The sequence below is a fragment of the Carassius carassius genome, chromosome 29, assembly GCF_963082965.1.
Source record: "Carassius carassius chromosome 29, fCarCar2.1, whole genome shotgun sequence".
Taxonomy (NCBI): domain Eukaryota; kingdom Metazoa; phylum Chordata; class Actinopteri; order Cypriniformes; family Cyprinidae; genus Carassius; species Carassius carassius.
Window position 1 is genome coordinate 22,842,405 of NC_081783.1, and position 21,544 is coordinate 22,863,948.

Genomic DNA, 21,544 nt, shown 5'->3' on the forward strand with positions numbered 1-21,544 from the left:
ATGCATAGCTCAATTTTAAGATTCTGGGTTATTTTGGCTCTAAAACATGTCTTTGTTCAAACATTTCATCTATATGCATCTGTAGATTTCAATTACAATAACCTAATTTATCAAAATATAAAGGCAGGTTTTAAACACTATAAGCAAAGCACTGGTTAATTTTACGATTTTAAACTATTTTGTTCCTATAACATGTTGAAAGACAAGAGTTGAAAAATACCCATTTAAGCTTTTATTTTCTTACACTTTATCTATTTGCATCTGGCACAGTTTGTTTTTAATAACCAAAAGTGTGAAATAGGCAGTAAAAGAGAGCCTTCTGAGTTCTATACATTAAATGAGTCATGTGCAGAATATACTGAGCTTTAGGTTTGAGTTTATTTGGCTAAGTCTTGACAGTAACATTATTTGGGGGGTTTGTTTAGTCTGTTACCTGTTGTCATGGCAGTCAGCTGGGACCGGCTGAAACTCTTCATGCTGTCTTCCAGAGCAGGACACGTTTAGACACTGCAGACGGAAGGAAAACAACTCAGGACTGATTCACCTCAAAGCAAAAGGAAACAGCGATCTTACCAAACTCACCTCAACATTTATTTTTACAAAAGGGAAAATTCACTAAAATGTGACAGTTATTTTAAAAACTCATGCAGTCATGAGTGTAAGACTGTATTTTCCTGACAGGATCTTTAACTTTGACTAGATGTGCCTCCCGTGTGTCCAGCACTGTGGAATAACACACGGGTCGTTTCTCACACAGGCTTCAGAGAGGGACACACATGCCTGACTGCACACAAACAGTAGCATGTTTCACAAATGCTCTTATTGTTGCATCTACTGTGGTCACGGTGAGCATTCCAACAATAAAATAAAATAAAATAAAATAAAATAAAATAAAATAAAATAAAATAAAATAAAATAAAATAAAATAAAATAAAATAAAATAAAATAAAATAAAATAAAAAAAAATAAAATAAAATAAAATAAAATAAAATAAAATTAAATAAAATAAAATAAAACCATCAACTTTTATTTCAGTTATTTGTCAAGGAAAATTTTCTCATCTTTGATTAGTTAAAATTTTTAAGTACTAAAGTAAGTAACTTGTAAATAGTAAAAACTAAAATTAAACAAATTAATGAATAAATATATAATAATAATAAAAAAAATAAACAGACGTTTAAAAATAACAAAAACAGAAGAAAATTATTAAAACTTCAACAAAAATTTAAATTAAAACTAAAAATGAAAAAGCATCTCATTCAAAATATTTACAAAATAGTATATCAATGTTACTAAAATAACACTGACTACTGTCAATACACAGAGGTTTGATCACATTATTATCTGCACTATCCGTACTAGTAAGGACTGACTTGCACAACTAATAAAACTAAATAAAGTCTGTAATATTTAATACTTTAACACTATTTATTTCCTAAATGCATTTGTGTATCTTTCAGTGATTCTAAAACTGCATATAAATATTAAAGTTTACAGGATCTGTCTAATTATGAGAGCTTTGATCCCTTTCAAGGTGTTCTAGAGCTCATTCACAGAGGCCAGAGGTCACAAAAGACCCAAATCATCCAGGATATGTGTGTGTGTGTGTGTGTGTGTAAGTAAACACTAGGGTTAATCACTAGGGTTGTTGTGGGGTGGAAATGGACAGACGGATGGATGGAGTGGGGGTGGATGGGTGTTTAAGCGGTCTGGAAACAGTTAAAGCTGGATCACTGGGTGCAAAATCAGGGTGGGAAAACTTGAGAGGGCGGAAGAACATATCGCAGAGAAGAGGCGGAGGGCAAAAAAACGGAGGAGGAATCCTTCGAGGGAGTCGCAGGAAAAAGAGTGAAATGCGTAACACTGGAGAAATGTTCTTAACTCGTAAAAGATGTTCGGCAGGGTGATCTAATCATGACTATTTTTAGCAACACGATTAAATTCAAGAGTTGCTTCATGAAATAAAGCAGATAACTTTCAATAAGAAATCCTCCTCCTGCTCTAATAAACTTGACCTTAATGCAAGACACAACTCTAACTTAAGTTTATTTAGATGGGGTGTCTCCCCTTAACAACCCGAATGTTCGTTATTTTTTGGGATGTAGTATTTGCTCCACTGGTTAACTGTGAGATCTGATGCTGTTTAATGCAGATGCACCATACTGGAAACATTTTCTGACAAGGCAATAAAAAAGAAAGCAATAATGTGCTATGTGCTTGTGTGTTTTAAAACTCTTAACACTATCTCACCGAAGCAATCAAAATCAAGCATCCCACACAAATCCTGCATCTCTCTCATGCCTAATATACTGCCAGAGGAAAAGTGTACTTCATAAAGTGCCTATAGTCATAAATCCCCCAGGATTGTCGTATAAGAAACAAGGAGCCTCCAGACCTGTTATAGTTGCTTTAGGAGGAGTTTTTCCAGTGTGTATTCCCAGAAAAGACTTGGAAACTTTCTCATGATCTGCTTATACACAGGGGACGCGCTCAGAGACCCCAGGAGTCATGTTTACGCATATAAGAAAAGACTGTAAAAATAGGGCACAATGTACTGGGTTAATATGATCATTTCCTGTATTGATTTTTCACAGGTGTTGTATCTGTTTTTGAGTAATGTGTTGCATTTGGTTGAGTTTTAGAGTTAAAGGGAATGTTCTGGCAATAGCTTTTCTGTTTTTCCATTATTTTATCTTACAGTGCAAGGCCTCACTGCAGGACACGCATTCAAACATTTCCTATTTTTGTACTCAGTCATATTCCAGCCCTGATGTCGGGCCAAACAATGCAACATTCAGTCTGGCATGAAACACTAAACTAGACACTAGTTACAATGACAAGCTGTAAAAATCAATATGCCAGTGATATACAGGTTTGGAAAACATGATTGTGAGTAAGTGATCTAACTATTGAAATGCACAAAAAATACAAAAAAATTATGTGAAGAAATAATCTTCAAATAAAATAATAAAAGAAAATGTAAAAGAAAAACATAAACTTAATAAAATGTATATAAATTATGTACATTTTCAATAAATAAAATAAAATAATTAACACACTTATCCGCAATGATGCATGTGATTTGATTAATTACTTATGTCTGGACCACACACACTGCAGAATGATTATGAGTAATTTAATTAACCATTTAAATAACCATTATTTAAAAAAAAATAATAATAATAAATGTGCATTTCTTTTACATTTAAAAATACACATTTCAATTCATAATAGCATTAATAATAATAAAAAACACATGATTTGAGGAGACCTAAATAAATTAAATCCCATCATGTAAATAAATGAACAAACCATATATGTAGATGCATAAAAGTCAATGCAAATAAAAACAAGCAAACATCAGTAGTTTCCTCGATTTAAAATGTGCCGAATCCTCTGAAAGCTGCTGTGAAACCAAGAGCACCAGGAGAAAAAAAGATAACGTCTGAAAAAAAGGCGAGATGAATACGGTGGAATATTTCGCTGCCAAGCAGCCCAGCAATGAAAGGAGCTCTGAATCAAACCCTTTCAGAGGGAGAGAAAGAGAAAGACTGGCTAAAAAAACAGAAAAAGAAGAATATGAAAGACTAAAGAACGGTAACTCTAAAGGAAAGAGAGGCCAGAATGAGGCTGACGTCGTCCATGTCAGAATGGCCTCTTTTTCATGCTAACGTCTCTCTGGGCTCTAGAAAAGCTTGACCGCGGCCAACCTGCGTCAGAGAGAGAGCAGACTCATGCAAAAGAACCAATGCAAAACAATTATGCAGCAGAATACAAGGAAAATCTAATGCTGGCATTGTCTTCAACCCACGTCTGGCTCTGGCACCGACTTCAACATCAGCAGGAATAGTAGCTAGAGCAGCATTAACAAGCTAGAAATCATTTATGACTGCAGCTGGGATCACATCAAACCCGAGGGCATTGCTATGCATTTGTTAAGGTGTTTTAAACATTTTGTGGTTGCCAGGGCGTTTCTATACAGTTGCTAAGATTTTCTAAGCATTTTAAAGTGTTGCCACTTTGAAGATGTTCTGGGTGGATGCCAGGGCATTGCTGTTTAGTTGCTAAGGCGGTTTAAGCATTGTAGACCATTGTTATGCTGTTTATAAGGCATTGTGGGTGGTTGCCAGGGCGTTGCTATACAGTTTCTAAGGTGTTTAAGCATTTATGAGTGTTGCTGTATGGCTTTTAAGGTGTTCAGGGTGGTTGCCAGGGCTTTGCTATACAGTTGCTACGGCGGTTTAAAGGGGTCATATGATGCTTTTTTAAAGATCCTTATTTTGTGTATTTGATGTAACAGAATATGTTGACATGCTTTAATGTTCAAAAAACACATTATTTTTCAAATACTTTATATTATTGTTGGTCCTCTATGCCCCGCCTCTCTCAAACGCATTGTTTTCTACAAAGTCCCTCCTTGATTTTGCCCTTTCACACTGCCAGTGATTTCCAGGAATATGTGCGTGCTTTCACACACAACCCGTAAAGGTCCCGTAAAGACACGTGACATCGGGATGTGATGTGTAATGTACGAGTCGAAAACGCTATGCGGTTTAACTCTCATTGAAGCTGGTGAACGATCTCAGCTTCAGCGCGGAAAGTGAGGAATTAACTGATCTCTGCTTCATTACAGTTTGCACATATTTGTTTCATCGCGAACGTTGATCTGCCTTCAAAACACTTGCTAAAAGAGTCGCGTGATAACGCGCGTCATCACTACGATACTTTACGGCATTAGATCTGGCTTTTGTTCACACAGCACTCGTCCCGGGACTGAACCCGGCAATGTTACTAGGTCCCCGACCCGGGATTAATCCTGGGACGTGTTTGCGTTCACACAGAAGGTGACCCGGCAATTTGCCGGGTCCGATGTGCAGTGTGAAAGGGGCTTCTCTCTCTCACACACACACACACACACAACGCGCAAAACTCCACATTTGAACAGTCAATAGCCATTACTTAAACTAATAACAAAACATACAGTAGCTGATTCAGAAGTGCCAGACTGTCGTAGAAAAGTCAGAATGACCTCCTCTCCAAGGTTCACGAAACGGTCGTCCATAAAATGTGTTGCTGTTCAGTTGTAAGTAATCTTAAAGATTCCTAAATGCATCTACTTTCAGAAGGCCAAATAAAGTGCTTTTGCTTTCTCCTAGATACACACAGCATCTCCCTGACATGGCTGCTTCAACACTAACTGCGGTTACTGAAGCCAGCCTTCTTTCTTTGGGTGAACGCTTTGGCGGCATTATGCTAATATTTCCACATAGTGACATAGACATGTGGGGGCGTGTCTGAATGGGCCATTTTAGGGGGGCGTGGCAAGTCTTAACTTTGATAAAGAATATCTTGTTGGTTTTGAGACTTTAGTCCTTGCAACTTCAGGGATCTTATCTATGCACAATCAGCTTGTAACACTCCAAAGAGAAAGGAAAACTTGAAATCACATCATGTGACCCCTTTAAGCATTTTAGACCATTGTTATGCTGTTTATACGGCCATTTACCTGGGAGGTTGCCAGGGCGATGCCAATGCTAGGGTGTTGTGGGAGTTTAATGGTGAAATGATGCAGATTTAAAAAGTTTTTGACAAATGATAGAGCATTGCTATGCTGTTCTGAGTGGCTGTCTCAAGTACTGTGACATGCTGGTTTGCTTCATGTAAACAGATGTGGCATCTACTGAGTGTCTTTAAAGTGTGTGTGTGGGTGTTGGGGATGGGAACGGCGTGCTCGTCTGACCCTTCCCAGCATCCCAGACTCCTGCTAACACTCTCAAACGTGCCATTTAGTGACACAACAGCTAAATCCCAGAATTCCCACCAGACATCACACGGCTTCCGCGAGGACCGTCGCTTCTGTTCCGATTTAAACTACCCCCGAGCTGCTCGTCTCCACTGGGATTATCATTATATGGGAGTTTGTTTTCCTTAAACATCTGCCAGCGTGGCACTGATAAAGCTAGAGCCAGTTTGAGGGGGGAAAAAGTCACTTCAGCACCAAAACTGCTGTCTGTTTCTCTGTAAGTGCTCCTGGGAAACAAACACAGCCTTGAAAGAAAAAGGGAAAAAGAAAAACAAAGGCGCTGAGAGAAGAAACAATTTCTGATGTTGTTCTTTTCATTCAGCTGCAGGGCCTCCTGCTTCCTGTGTGTGTTCGGGAACATATGTAGAGATTCAGCGTGGGTGTGTAAAAGACATGCAGACCTCCAAGACCAGGAATAACACACACACATGAAGAAAATGGTCCCAAATTCCCCCTCGAATCGGAAAGCCGGAGCTATTTAACTGTTGCAAAACACACTGTGTGTCCGTTGCTGTCGAATCCATGTGGTGATGAGACATGATCACATTTCCAGTACAACAAAACCGCAATATGAGAATATTGACCAATGGGGGGTCGGCGTTGGGCATTGCTTGGCCATTCCTATTGTATTCCGTGTTGACAGCATGATGCTAAGCAGTTGCTAGGGTGTTCTAACTGGTTGGTTGATGTTGCTAGGACACAAGGGTGTTGCTATGATGTCCCAGGTCGTTGCTAGGGTGTTTTAAGTGGTTGTTTGACATTGCTAGGTGGTTGCTAGAACATTGTTTGGCAATTTCGGTGGATGGCATGATGCTGACCAGTTGCTCATGTTTCAGGTTGTTGCTAGGGTGTTCTAAGTGTTTTCTGATGTTGCTAAGTGGCTTGCTAGGGCATAGTTTGGCCATTCCTATGATATTCTCTCATGTCATTTCAAAACTCTATTTTTCTGTGGAATTTAAAAGAAGAGATTTTGAAGACGGGGGTTAAAAAACACTGGACGGACCTTTAATTGCATTTTTCCACAGAAGAAAGTAAGTCATACAAAGTTGGAGTAAATGATGGCAGAATGATAATTCTGGGTAGAATGATACCCTGAAGTCTTCAGAGCAACAAAATTTTCCTCTGTGCAAACACCTTTCAGATGCAGTCAGCAGCTTTGATGAGCGAATGGAGCTCTAATGGTCTTCAAGAGCACTTCCTGCTCTGGGACGGCCGTAAATCCCTCAGCAAGAGGACCGACCCAAACCATTCATCACAGCTTATCTAACAGTACAAAAGGTTCACAGGCTCTTATCGCTAGTTATGAAAAAGCAGTAAGGTCTGGGGCCAAACACAGAGATGCTTATCGGTCTAGATGAACACGTGCACACACACTCATAACTCTCATCCATTCTTCCTGTTCTTGATTAACGTTTATTAAAGGTGGGCGCTGCTTTAGGATCTGCCCTCCTAGAGCTCAACTTCTGGCACAGGCTGTGGGAAAACTGATCCAGTGTGTCGCTGCTAAAATAAACGTTTTTCTTTTTCTATCCCAGATTTCCCCTGGGATGATGAGAATCCCCAAGCCCCCGTCAACTCCCTCAAGGAACAACAACTCACTTTTTGCAGTTTGCAAACTTAAAATAACATAACAATGGAAAAGAGAGGCTAAAAACACCCATTTATAAGATCTGTCATATAAAGCAAAGACACACCAAAAATATTTGACTGGAAAAATCTGTCTAGAAAATAAATAACTCACTTTTTCCTAAATATACACACTACTGTATATTATAAATGCATAATATTTTACTTAACCTGTTTATTGATGACATTTATATATATATATATATATACATATATATATATATATATATATATATATATATATATATATATATATATATATATATATATATATATATATATATATATATATATATATATATATATATATAAGCCATCATTTGTCATTTTAATTTATTAGTTTTAATTTATTTAGTACTTCAAGTTAAACTGAATGGAAATTTTATTTGATTTGATCTGTCATATAAAGCAAAGACACACCAAAAATATTTGACTGGAAAAATCTGTCTAGAAAATAAATAACTCACTTTTTCCTAAATATACACACTACTGTATATTATAAATGCATAATATTTTACTTAACCTGTTTATTGATGACATTTATATATATATATATATATACATATATATATATATATATATATATATATATATATATATATATATATATATATATATATATATATATATATATATATATATATATATATATATATATATATAAGCCATCATTTGTCATTTTAATTTATTAGTTTTAATTTATTTAGTACTTCAAGTTAAACTGAATGGAAATTTTATTTGATTTAATTTTTAATGAATTGTGAAATATATAATTTCAAGTAACAAAAACGTTTTAGCTATAATAAACATGCTGCAAATATATTAAATTCTATATTGTTAATACAATGTTCGATATTACAGAATAATATACCAATCATTAATTCATATAAATAGTTAAAAGCTAATAACAATAAAAACAAAGAATTATTAAAATTATGAACAAACAATACTAAAAATATTCTGCCATTTTATAACAGAAATAAACCACTTAGGGCTGCATTACAGTTTTTGGCCTAATCAGAATCTGTTTTATAGTTGCTGTTATGTATAATGAAGATCATAACCACAAACACAAACACACACAACATCCTCAAAGTAGACACATCACAGATAAGATAAGATGTGTCTCAAACCCCACAGGGAATATTTCAGCACAAACTCAAACCATTCCAGGAAAACTAGAAAACATGCTGATGAGATGAACAGAGTACCGTTTTCTTTCCCTTTTCCGACAGACTGTTTCATCCAAACCTCACATCTATCTTGCAGACCTTTCACTTTGTTCCTCCAACACTGTCTGTCTCGTTCAAGGTTATCCTTGGTTAGTTTGGTTTCCCACCTAAAACCACAACAGACCTGCAGGATATTTTCTCACATGAATATTTTCTCTAACATAAAAAATATAAAGATGAAAACAACCAACTAACCAACTGCAGGATCTCCTTCTTTCCATGTCGAAAGTAAGTCTAAGTATGTCATGACAGAATAACTGGTATTATGGGTTTTAAATTAAATTAATTTTAATAAAGTTTCATCCTCTCTTCTTTGATTGTTATGTCATAAAAGCAATTAGTCGCCACACACTTATAAAACAGAGTTGATATGGTTATCTAAAATGAAGAAAAAGATAATTACTTGAAATAAAATTCAAGTTAACTGATATAAAATGAAATATATATTTTTAAAAAACTTTCAGTGTTCTGCTACTTGCCAATATTGTCATTTTCATTTAGTTGAACTTGAAGTACTAAAATAACTAAAATTATTAATTTTAAAAAGTATTTCAATGTTTTACATAAAAACTATCTAGGCATATTTTCTTAAATAATAGAAAATATTAATAATGTCAAAAACACAACAAAATTACTCAAATATAAATATAAACAGAAAATCTAACAAATAAAATCTATTTCATAACATTAGCAAAAACTATAATAGTACATTTGTTATACCAAAATCATTAAAAAATAAAAACGTTTTAGTTAAATGTTAATGGAAACAAAATAAAATTCAAAGAAAAAAAACATCTTTATACCAGTTTACAAAGAAACATTACTTATTTCCATTTAGTTTAACTGGAAGGACTACAATAAGTAAAAAAAAAAAACCTAATAAATAAAATAAAATAAATAAATACTATATAGACATGATGTTTATATGTCTGTTTTAGCATTCAATGACAATATATACATATAAATAAATATAAACTAATTCAAAAATTTTATATATATATATATATATATATATATATATATATATATATATATATATATATATATATATATATATATATATATATATATATATATATATATATATATATATATATATATATATATATAATTTTTTAATTAGATTTTATTTATTTATACAGTTTATATATTTATACAGTATATATATATATATATATATATATATATATATATATATATATATATATATATATATATATATATATATATATATATATATCACATCACAGTATATGATTATTACTATAACACTGTTATGTTGTTCTTTAGAAGGAACATTGAAACCTTTTGTAGGATCTCTGAACAGTCCTCTCGTGATTACAGTAATTCTGACACGATGCTGTGAGTGGATTCAGCATCAGGTTTGTTTTTATGTTGTATGGATGCATTGGCTGACAGCAGCATCTGTGAGGAGTGTCCAAATCAGTGCTGAGACTCACATTAACCCTTCTCTCCTCTCAACTCATTAGGGACGAATTGCTATGGAAAAAAGGCATTTGGAAAGATCCCACATTAAACAAGCGACTTCACAAGTTAAAGTTCGCCCCCATTTTCTCCCGGTTTCTCGTAATTCTCCAAAGCGCTGCACAGTTTTGACTTTATAGTGGTGTTTATAACTTTGAGGCAGATCATGGGCCAGAGAGACGTCACCAGAGGATGTCAGAATGTTGCAGATGAAGCGGCCTGAAGCTATTGGCCACATCTGGAGTTTCAGACCCTGTCCCAAACACAGCCGTGGAAGACATTAAGAGCTACAACACCACGTCTCACAGCATCAGAAGATCAGCAGGAGTGTATCTGCTGTGCTCTTTTAACATCATATGTGTCCCTGGACCACAAAACTGAACATAAAAGCTGAATAAATAAGCTTTCCATTGAGGCATGGTTTATTAGGATCGGACAATATTTGTTGGAGATACAACTATCTGTAAATCTGGAATCTGAGGGTGCAAAAAAAATCTAAGTACTGAGAAAATCACGTTTGAAGTTGTCCAAATGAATTCTTAGCAATGCTCTTTACTTAATATCATAATGATTTTTGGCATAAAAGAAAATTAGATCATTTTGACCCATACAATTATTATTATTTTGGCTATTGCTAAAAATATACCCCAGTGACTTTTGTGCTCCAGGGTCACATATATAATTCTTATGTGATTGTTTGCCAAGGATATCAATTGACATTTTAATTTGGCATGAATTTTAAATTGGACTGGCAACAAAACGCAGGAAGTTGAACTGAAATGACATTTTTAGTCGTTTTGCACGGATCCGTGTGAGCTAAACTAAATTTGGCAACGTCGTCGTCTGTATGCAGATCTTTTCAAAAACGCAAATGAAATCTGTTTCCATTTTTAGCAAGTTGTTGAAGTGTTAACATACCCTTCTTGTCTAGCCAGATATGAGTCCTGCACAATCAAATCAGGTTTGAAAAACGCTTCTATTACTTATAAAAAATGAATTCTTCAAAAGACCAACTTTAACTATGAGCAACAGTGTGTGATCCTTGCCTAGTAAACAGCACTAGCAAACAATGACTCAAAAAACCAAATCCAGAACGACTCTGAAAGACAATGTCATCAACTAACCCTAGACAAAAACTCATCAAACCAAAGCCCATCCTCTCTAAACAACCCGTCTGACACCCCCACATCAGAGAGAGAGAGAGACAGCTTTACATGATTACAGCCTCAACCAGCCACTGACACAGCGACGGAGAGAGAAGGAACGGAAATGAAGGATGAGGAAGTGGCAGTGAAATTCCTGTGGTGCTGGAGAGATGAAGAACATAAAACACCAGAAACTGTAAGCATGAAGTCTCACTATACAAACTTCACATGCACTATCAGCTCTTTCCCTTCACACATTTTTATACCAATTTTGGGATTTCTAAATAAAAACTTAATATAAACATATCTAGTTTTGCCATTGCTGTGGTTTACACACATCTATAGCGCTCCTTGTGGCAATACTGAGAATGCAATTGAATCGAACACAATTAAAAGCGATGCATGATGCGCGCTACATTTGCGTTCACATATCTGAGTATAGAGCACTTCAGGCCCTGCATCCATGAGAAACGAACACAGATCCCAAACAGGAATGACAGATTCATCTCTACAATCAACTGATTTTGAAACACAAACACTTTGCACTCCTGTGAAATGATTGAAACACAACACAAACCCTCATGCATGCATGCCAGGGCAAACACACACAGCGTTCTGCCTTTCCTGAAGAGAACTGGTTATCTAAAGAAGGTCTGATCATATTTTTTTAGGTCTCCCAGGCTCGTTATCTCAGTCGAACCCAACACTGTCTCCTTGTGTCTCCGTTTGACTTGGCCTGAATGTAGCTCATAGAGATTGATGAAGACAGCATCATCTGTCTTTCTTTCTTTATTCTGGTAATAGTCATTGGTCATCGCTATGCTGTAATCTTAACGGTCATTAACTGCAGGATGCAGACGATTAAACACACTCTTGAGTGAACGAGTGAAGGAGCTTCAGCCTGATGAAAGAAGAAAAACTTCTGCTCGAGTGCTGAAGGAGACTCAAATCAGACTAAGACTGATGCTTTGCTAATAACACGATTCTTTGCCATTTATTGTGTTATCATTTATTAATGAATTAATTTATTAAATAATTGTATTTAAAAATAAATAATTAAATACATAATGTTGTACATTTTAGACTCTTTGCTGGTTGTTATATTTCTTTGGTTCTTAGTAAAATGACAAGTGCTATAAGATAATCTGCTCTTTGACATTAATTAATAACAAAGAATATTAATTATTAACAGTTATTAAGAGTTATTCTATGCTGTCACTTTCAAATAAACACCAAACAAGTTCAATTATTTATTTATTTTTTAAAACATGACACAAGACAGCTTTCGGAAAACAAATGCTCAAAAGTGTTTGGTGTGTTTGTGACGATGTGGTTCTGCCTGACCCTGTTCATGAGCTCCACTCATCCGCTGCTAATGGGGAGCACATTTTTCATAGGACTGGTATGCGGCCCAGATGAGGGGGTCAGGAAACAGCTGGTGACGCAGCAGTGGATCGAGAACCACTCCATTTCAGTCCTGACAGTCCCATCGCAGATATCGCTCACATCTTACTCACACGCGTGACTAACAACAGCACAGAAACTCCTCATGACACAACAATGAGCTGCAGAAACGCATGAGTAACGGGGCTTTCTGTACCGGTGCATTCACATTTGAGAGAAACGGAGATCAGCTGCTGTACATCTGTGTGACTACAGCCCCGACTGACCCAAATATATACAAAGTCCTGCTTCAGATAAGCGTCTGTGCCAGTGAACTACAACCACCTCTGACTTCTGCTAATGTTTGGGTTGCACTGCAAAATACATTTATGCACAATAAATATTTCTAAAGACTTACTTACTGCCCATATCTTATTTCTTATTTCTTACACACACACATATATATATATATATATATATATATATATATATATATATATATATATATATATATATATATATATATATATATATATATATATATATATATATATATATATATATATGATTATTTCATATACAATACAATTTAGTAGTATATTATTTTATTATACATAAATATATATTGATATGTTTACATAAATTATTTATCATGAAATATATAATTATTTTATGAATTATGCATAATACTTTTAATACTGATAATTACATGTTACAATAAATAGCATAAAATATATCATATAGCTATTTTAAATGATACAATGTATACTGATATTTTTATATTTAATATTTATTAATATTTAATATTAATATTAATATTTATTTTATGTATATGAACAATATATATATATATATATTTATAAATAACATAGGTATGAAGCAGTATGTTAGTTTTTTATTATATATATATATATATATATATATATATATATATATATATATATATATATATATATATATATATATATATATATATATATATATATATATATATATATAAAATTTTATAAAGTATATTTATATATTTATTTACCATAAAATATATAATTTTATGTACAATGCAACACACACACACACACACATATCCTTGCATCTTTTAGAGATTATTTTTTGACAAAGGCTCGTCATAGTGATCTAAACTATGTGACATTCACTTCATGCTTTTATCACAATGTTTGTAAGCAGCGAATGATAAAAGTCACAAACAACTGGATTTTGGAATGCTGTCTGCCTTTGAATGCAGTTATATGACACACAAACACAACGACTGCTGACAAAACACAGAGAAACTTTCAATGACAGAAGGAGCGTTCAAACAAACCATAAGCACTGCATTACAACACACACATTTCGGCAAACGAGAAAACAAACACCTCTACAGTCTCCAGCGTGTGTAAAGGTGCTCAAACACACACTGTAAATCACAGATTTGTTTGCTCTCACTTAATTCAGCGCATTCTCCTTCAAATGCGACACAAACAAACAGCAGAATTGGCCCTTCCTACACAAAAGCTAAAAAGAAACAGATAAATCCCCAAAAAACATCTAAAGGCTGTCAATCATTGCCAACATCTGGATGAAAACAAGCATCGTAGTGAGAGACGTGCGAGAACTTTCTAAAAGGGTAACACATGAGGTGAAGTTCTCCAAACAAAGTTCAGTCTAAGATAAAAACCATCTCCTGGACTGCTACTTTATTTCTCCTGGAAGCTGTTTGCCCAGAAACTAAGATATTTAAGGTGATTTTTCCAAAACCTCATGAACCTAAACCCTCAGGATTTCCAGGAGAGCAGAGAGAACCAAAAGCTGTGCTCTGGAATACGATCCCGTCTCTTACCTTCAGAAGACACCTGGACGTCAGAGCAAAAGCATGTCTAGGAAAAGCCTGCGTTCTTGCTAAGTTCTCGCTGTCTGCCTCTCCTCGTCTGTGATCTGTAGTTTTGTAGCGCTCGCTCATACAGCTGCTGGAGGGAGGGATGGAGCTAAAGCTCAAGTCTCCAGAGTCTCAGATGGAGAGAGACGGAGAGGAGGTTGGGCTGCAGATCTGTTTATTTAGTCAAATGACCACAGCAGGGTTCATTCACTCACTAACTCATCAATAGTAAAACCCAATGTAGCTACATCCACATAAAAACTAAATCACAGATCAGATCTCTTTAATGTCTCTATTATTTCTGGAGACTTTTGCTATAGTCTATAAAAGCCCATTTGTGGTATTTATAAAACAAATACAACTTAGAATTTAGAGATTATTATTTACAATTCTGAGAAAAAAAGGCCAGAATTTAGAGATATAAACTTGGAACTGTAAGATATATTCTCTCAATTCTAAGAATATACAAACTAAGAATCCTTTGTTTTTTCTTTTCTTTTTTTGCCACATAATTTTTTTTAAAGCTAATTGTGACTTTTTATCCCATCTTTCTCCCCAGAATTACTCATTTATATTTGGCATTTGTGAGTTTCTGTCTCAAAATTCTTCATTTATATCTCATAACTCTGAGTGTATATCTCATAATTCTGAGTTTATATCTCATAGTTCTGAGTTTATATCTCATAATTCGGACTTTATATCTCATAATTATGGGTATATCTCGTAATTATGTGTATATCTCATAATTCTGACTTTATATCTCATAATTCTGAGTGTATATCTCATAATTCTGAGTGTATATCTCATAATTCTGAGTTCATATCTCATAATTCTGAGTTTATATCTCATAGTTCTGAGTTTATATCTCATAATTCTGAGTTCATATCTCATAATTCTGAGATTATATCTCATAGTTCTGAGTTTATATCTCATAATTCTGAGTTCATATCTCATAATTCTGAGTTTATATCTCAGTTCTGAGTTTATATCTCATAATTCTGACTTTATAGCTCATAATTATGTGTATATCTCATAATTCTGAGTTCATATCTCATAATTCTGAGTTTATATCTCATAGTTCTGAGTTTATATCTCATAATTCTGAGTTTATATCTCATAGTTCTGACTTTATATCTCATAATTATGTGTATATCTCATAATTCTGACTTTATATCTCATTATTCTGAGTGTATATCCCATAATTCTGACTTTCTATCTCATCTCTGAGAGTATATCTCATAATTCTGACTTTCTATCTCATAATTCTGAGTGTATATATCATCTCTGAGTTTATATTTAATCTCTGAGAGTATATCTCATAATTCTGAGTTTATAATTCTTTTTATATTCAAAGATATAATTCTTTGAACTCTTTGGGAGTATGGGGTCCGGGGCCCTTTGCTAAGGGCTATCCGGTCCCTGTACGACCGGAGCAGGAGCTTGGTTCGTATTGCCAGCAGTAAGTCAGACTTGTTCCCGGTGCGTGTTGGACTCCGGCAGGGCTGCCCTTTGTCGCCGGTTCTGTTCATGATTTTTATGGACAGAATTTCTAGGCGCAGCCAGGGGCCGGAGGGGGTCAGGTTTGGTTTTAGAACCAAACACGATTTCGTCTCTGCTCTTTGCGGATGATGTTGTCGTGTTGGCCTCATCAAGCCAGGACCTTCAGCATGCACTGGGACGGTTTGCAGCCGAGTGTGAAGCAGCTGGGATGAGAATCAGCACCTCCAAATCCGAGACCATGGTCCTCAGTCGGAAAAGGGAGGCTTGCCCTCTTCAGGTTGGTGGAGAGTTCCTGCCTCAAGTGGAGGAGTTTAAGTATCTTGGGGTCTTGTTCACGAGTGAGGGAAGGATGGAACGGGAGATTGACAGACGGATCGGTGCAGCTTCTGCAGTAATGCGGTCGATGTACCGGTCTGTCGTGGTGAAGAAAGAGCTGAGCCGCAAGGCGAAGCTCTCGATTTACCGGTCAATCTACGTTCCTACTCTCACCTATGGTCATGAGCTTTGGGCCATGACCGAAAGGACAAGATCCCGGATACAGGCGGCCGAAATGAGCTTTCTCCGCAGGGTGGCTGGGCGATCCCTTAGAGATAGGGTGAGAAGCTCAGTCACCCGGGAGGAGCTCAGAGTAGAGCCGCTGCTCCACCACACCGAGAGGGGTCAGCTGAGGTGGCTCGGGCATCTGTTCCGGATGCCTCCTGGACGCCTTCCCACGAAGGTGTTCCGGGCGCGTGCGTCCCACTGGGAGGAGACCACGGGGAAGACCTAGGACACGCTGGAGAGACTATGTCTCCCGGCTGGCCTGGGAACGCCTTGGTGTCCCCCCAGAAGAGCTGGAGGAAGTGTCTAGGAAGAGGGAAGTCTGGGGTTCTCTGCTTAGACTGCTGCCCCCGCGACCCGGCCCCGGATAAGCGGAAGAAGATGTATGTAGATGTATGATATAATTCTGACTTTATATCTAACAACTCTGAGTCTATATAACATCTCACATTTTTATTCCTTGGTGGAAACAAGCTTATGTTGATGTCTCCTGTTTCTCCTGAAAAAAAAGACCCAGGTAATCTCACATGTGTCTCTTCTAAGGTTTCAGAGGAATCTCAGCAATGTCTCAAACTGTGCTCAGATTTGCTGAATGCAAACAAAAGTCAATAGGAACTCAAACATTTCTCACAAAAATGATTTAAGCTGCTCTTCTCATTCATTTTATTGCTTTATATTTTTACTGTATGATAGCTATTGAATCATATTAGCAGAAACATCTACATTTGTTACTTTATTCAAATGAGTAACTGAGAATACAATCAATTTGGGAATAGTAAGATTTTGTATATATTTTAAAATGTCTCTTCTACTCACCAAGGCTGCATTTATTTTATTAAAAACAGTAAAAACTGTCAAATGTTATTTGCAATTTTAAATAACTATCGTGTATGTTAATATATTGTAAAATGTAATTTATTCTTGCGATTCAAAGCTGAATTTTCAGCATCATTACCCCAGTCTTCAGTGTCACATGATCATGATGCTGGTTTCCTGCTCAATGAACATTTCTGAGTATTATCGATGGTAAAAATAGTGGTGCTGCTTTAAATTATGGTGAAAATAGTGACACATTTAGTTTTTCAGTATTCTCAGATGATTAAAAAGTTCAAGAGAACAGCATTTATTTAAATTACATATATATTGTAGCATTATAAATGTCTTTATGCTCTTTTGATCAATTTAATGCATCCACACCGACCCCAAGCATTTGAAAAGCAGTTGCGGAGCAATGAAAGAGCAATGACAGTTTCCTGAAAACAAAAGCAGGCATACCGTGTGGAGAACTCTTGAGAGCGAGGCCGAACGCAGTGGAGTCTGTCTTCCAGAGGTTCGCTAGACCTGAAGAAACACACAACAACACGAGCCCAGCCAGAACTCCTCAGCAACAGTCGCCTGTTTCTGTTTCGCTGAAAACACGCGCCGCAGGGAAATGAGAAGGCCTTTGGCAGCTCTCACAATGAAGCGCCCAGCTGAACAGAAGAAAAGAAGGAGAAACAAAAAGAGGAGAGAAAGTTGTTTTCAAGGCAGAGAAGTGTTAGAGCCAAAGCGAAGAATGGAAAATGCAATGGAATAAAGTGTGGTTTTTGTGAAGGGAAGGTGTGTCAATAGCAGAGTATATGGTGCATACACTTACTGTATACACACAGAGTACCAGGGTCTGTTTTCAATCTTGGCTCTCTCTCTCTCTCTCTCTCTCTCTCTCTCTCTCTCTCTCTCTCTCTCTCTCTTTCTTCCAGGCAGCAAGAGGAGTAGCTTGCAAATTCATAACAATGTCCAACAGCTGAGTAAGACATTTTCTCTTTATTGCAGGGAGGGAGAGAGAGAGAGAGACAGAGAGAGAAGTTGTTAAGTTGTGTAATTGTGTGAGTGAACACAAAATGTCCTGATCAACAGAGACTCATTAGAGGCCTTGAACAGACACGCAGGAGCTGAATGAATAAAAGTGCAGGAATAAAAGGTTCTGTGCCAAAGAATTACAATGCTGGCTTGTCACAGACAGTCTGTTATTGTACATTCCTGGGTTTAGGGTTGTTGTTTTATTCAGCTTAGGCTTGAGAAATACAAAATATGATTACTGTTCTTTTGTTGCTGCTACTAATGAGACCTATACTTAAAATGAGAGGAATTACTTATAAATTTGTGTGACAACGATTGACACAGAAAACAGATGCATAATTACTTTAAAATAGAATAATAATAATTCATAATAAATAACAAATAATACAATTATTATTATTATTATTACTAACAATAATTACCAAATTAATAATAATAATAATAATAAACTCACCTAGTGTTGTTAAATTCTTATCAAATTGTTTGACAAAGTTGAAACAGAAAACAAATGCATAATTACTTTTAATGATTATGCTAATAATTAATAATTATAATAAATAATACAAATTCTTCTTCTTCTTCTTATTATTATTATTAACAACAATTACCAAATTAAATGAATAATAATAATAATAATAAACTCAAGTGAAAATATGAAAAACAAGTGAAATATGTAACAAGGACCATCTGGATGAGGACTGACTGATATTGCCCGATTTATCGATTCCATAAATATCTGATAATGTTCAATGTTCACCACAAGCATATAAAACCTCATAAATGAGGAACATAGGCCTAGCTTAGCAATAGTTACATATAGGCTATACCTTTATAGGGGTGTCAAAACATCTGGTTTTGCTTTAAACTGCTAGTTTCCTGTGTTACTCATCTTCACATCTGGAAATATCCACTGTCACTGTCCCAAATCTAGATTTATTCACGGCTGCTCAGTCCTGCAGATATTGGCCTATATGGCTTTCCATCCAACTATTTTGTGATTTTGTGAATTGTGATCAAGTGTTTAACTGACAGATGCTAGTTGAAGTGCCTTCTGTGGTTCAACTGAGGTAATTTAATAACACAAATTGTCTCTCCATAAAGCAAGAGTTTATTCTGCTGTTTTTTACAGTCTATAGATAAGTACATTTCAGCGCAGTGCTTATTCGACAACGTTTTTGAATTTTTTTTCTTTGGAGCGTGTATCGCCAAGCTTTTGATTAAAATCTTCGGAGCTATATTTCTGAATCTTTTGATTGAAATCAGTGCTAATGAGCGAGTATAACGATTATTTGTATTCAAACCTGTTGTCAGCACATGTACGTCACACGCGAGACATTTATGTGGGAAATCGGTTACGTGGATTCACATTAAGCTAAATTAAAAAAATATAATTAAGTGAATTATAAATAAATAAATGTTAAATTAAATTATAACTGGATGAAGATAAATAGCCTAGACATATTCGTTATGTAGCTGCATGATCACTCATAATCTATTCCTATGAGCTGCACAATAAGTAAAACATTTAATAACAATAAGGATACAATGTAATGTAGCTTTGTTTATTTCTGAAATAGGCTTGTTCAACTAAAAGTCTTCTGTCAGACAAACAAGTTCATTTTAGGTTCATAAACAGCATTAATTTCAAAGAAACTGATTGAAAATCCAGATGCAACAAAGACATATTCTAATTTAGTCAAGCAGCCGGAGTCTGAAATGCAATGGAATGAAACGAATAAAAGTGACTCATGTTTTTATTTAACAAGTTTATCATGCTCATAAATATTGTTTTGTTTGTTTCAGGAAGGAACAAACTGTTCAAATACACAAAATTCCCTTACTAAAATCTGTCTGTTACCTTATTTGCTGAATCAGAAAATAACAGTTTCAGAGAGATGTCAACAAAGCACTGGATCTTCTGTGAAACATTTGCTGCACTGCACATTTTCATCTGAAGGGCTTGAAAATCTCATCTGCTCCATTCAGCAAACATCCTCTAATTACAAACAATGAGAACGAGACTGTTATGAGATCAGTTTGATTAAACTCTGACCACACACAAGCCCAGAAAGCAGATGGACCCAGATACAGTAACATTAGCGATTCATCCTCGTGTGTCTGACAGCATGTCCCACACGCTCAAACATAGGCATATACATCAGAAACTACACACAAACATGTGCGACACACATGCAGCAGTTCTCAACATACACACAAACATACTGTCTGTGTTTACGATGTTTGTGACCCACTGACCCCTAGACATTTATTTGACTTTCCCACAGTCCAACAAACATTTGACTAAGTAAGAGACAAAAAACACCAGACAAAATAGACAGGAAATATATTTCAAGGACATTAAACATCTCTTTATTATTATCCTAAAATTAAATGAACACTTCCCATAAAGGTATAGCCTATAAGAACATGGTCTTCTTTTCAATAAAAGACCAGTGGTTATGCATTATTATTACAACTTTCATACAACATTGTTCATTCTTGCAAGCAGACATTTATATAGATATACATTATACAGATTAATCCTTATTATAAACACTAAAGTAATTTAGTTGAAAGTACCTTCTTGAGAAGTGACCTTCTCTTTTTCTTTTGCTGTTTGATTAACATTAATGACACAATCAGAAGCAGGTTTATTATGCTGCCGTTACTTTAAGACTGAATTCACTAAGCTTGCGCTAAGCTGTGCGCACACACAGAAAACCAGACTAAATTAACATTTTAGTCATAGTTTTTGTCATTCAGAACCAGTTTTTATTTAGTTATTGTCTTGGTTTCATCTGTGACGAAAAATGAAGCTGACGAAATTAAAATAAAACAAGGTATGATGTCCATAATACGAGCCTGAAAGGATTGTCTGACAGGAGTTTTGTTCAAAACGGGGATTCTTACATCCGTCGCACATAAACACTGACCCAGGATCAGCTCACCTGTGGCTCTGACTCATTTTGTTGGCACAGTTAAGCATCTGTGAGCTGGTCTCAGGTCAGATTCTGTGGTTCATCATCATTAGTATTCACACTCATTAGTCAGAGTAAGTTAAGGACAGTAAACAGAGCAGAGTTTTGTAGTCTCTCACAGCTCGCTTTATCTGCAGTGT

General features: G+C 35.5%; 1 protein-coding gene across 2 annotated transcripts in view; it reads right to left on the reverse strand.

Moving 5' to 3' along the window:
* The window catches only part of LOC132109912 (platelet-derived growth factor receptor beta-like), a 42,544-nt gene extending 24,414 nt beyond the window's left edge, over window positions 1-18,130 (reverse strand). The window contains exons 1-2 of one of the 2 annotated variants that reach the window (XM_059516365.1): window positions 17,863-18,130; window positions 434-507 (exon numbers count right to left, since the gene is read on the reverse strand). In XM_059516365.1, coding sequence (XP_059372348.1) covers window positions 434-476 — 43 coding nt within the window. In that variant the 5' untranslated portion in view covers window positions 477-507; window positions 17,863-18,130. Of the gene's footprint in view, window positions 1-433; window positions 508-14,511; window positions 14,655-17,862 lie in introns of those variants that run through there. The other variant, XM_059516364.1, reaches the window with a different exon arrangement.
* Between the last annotated feature and the right edge of the window lie 3,414 nt (window positions 18,131-21,544).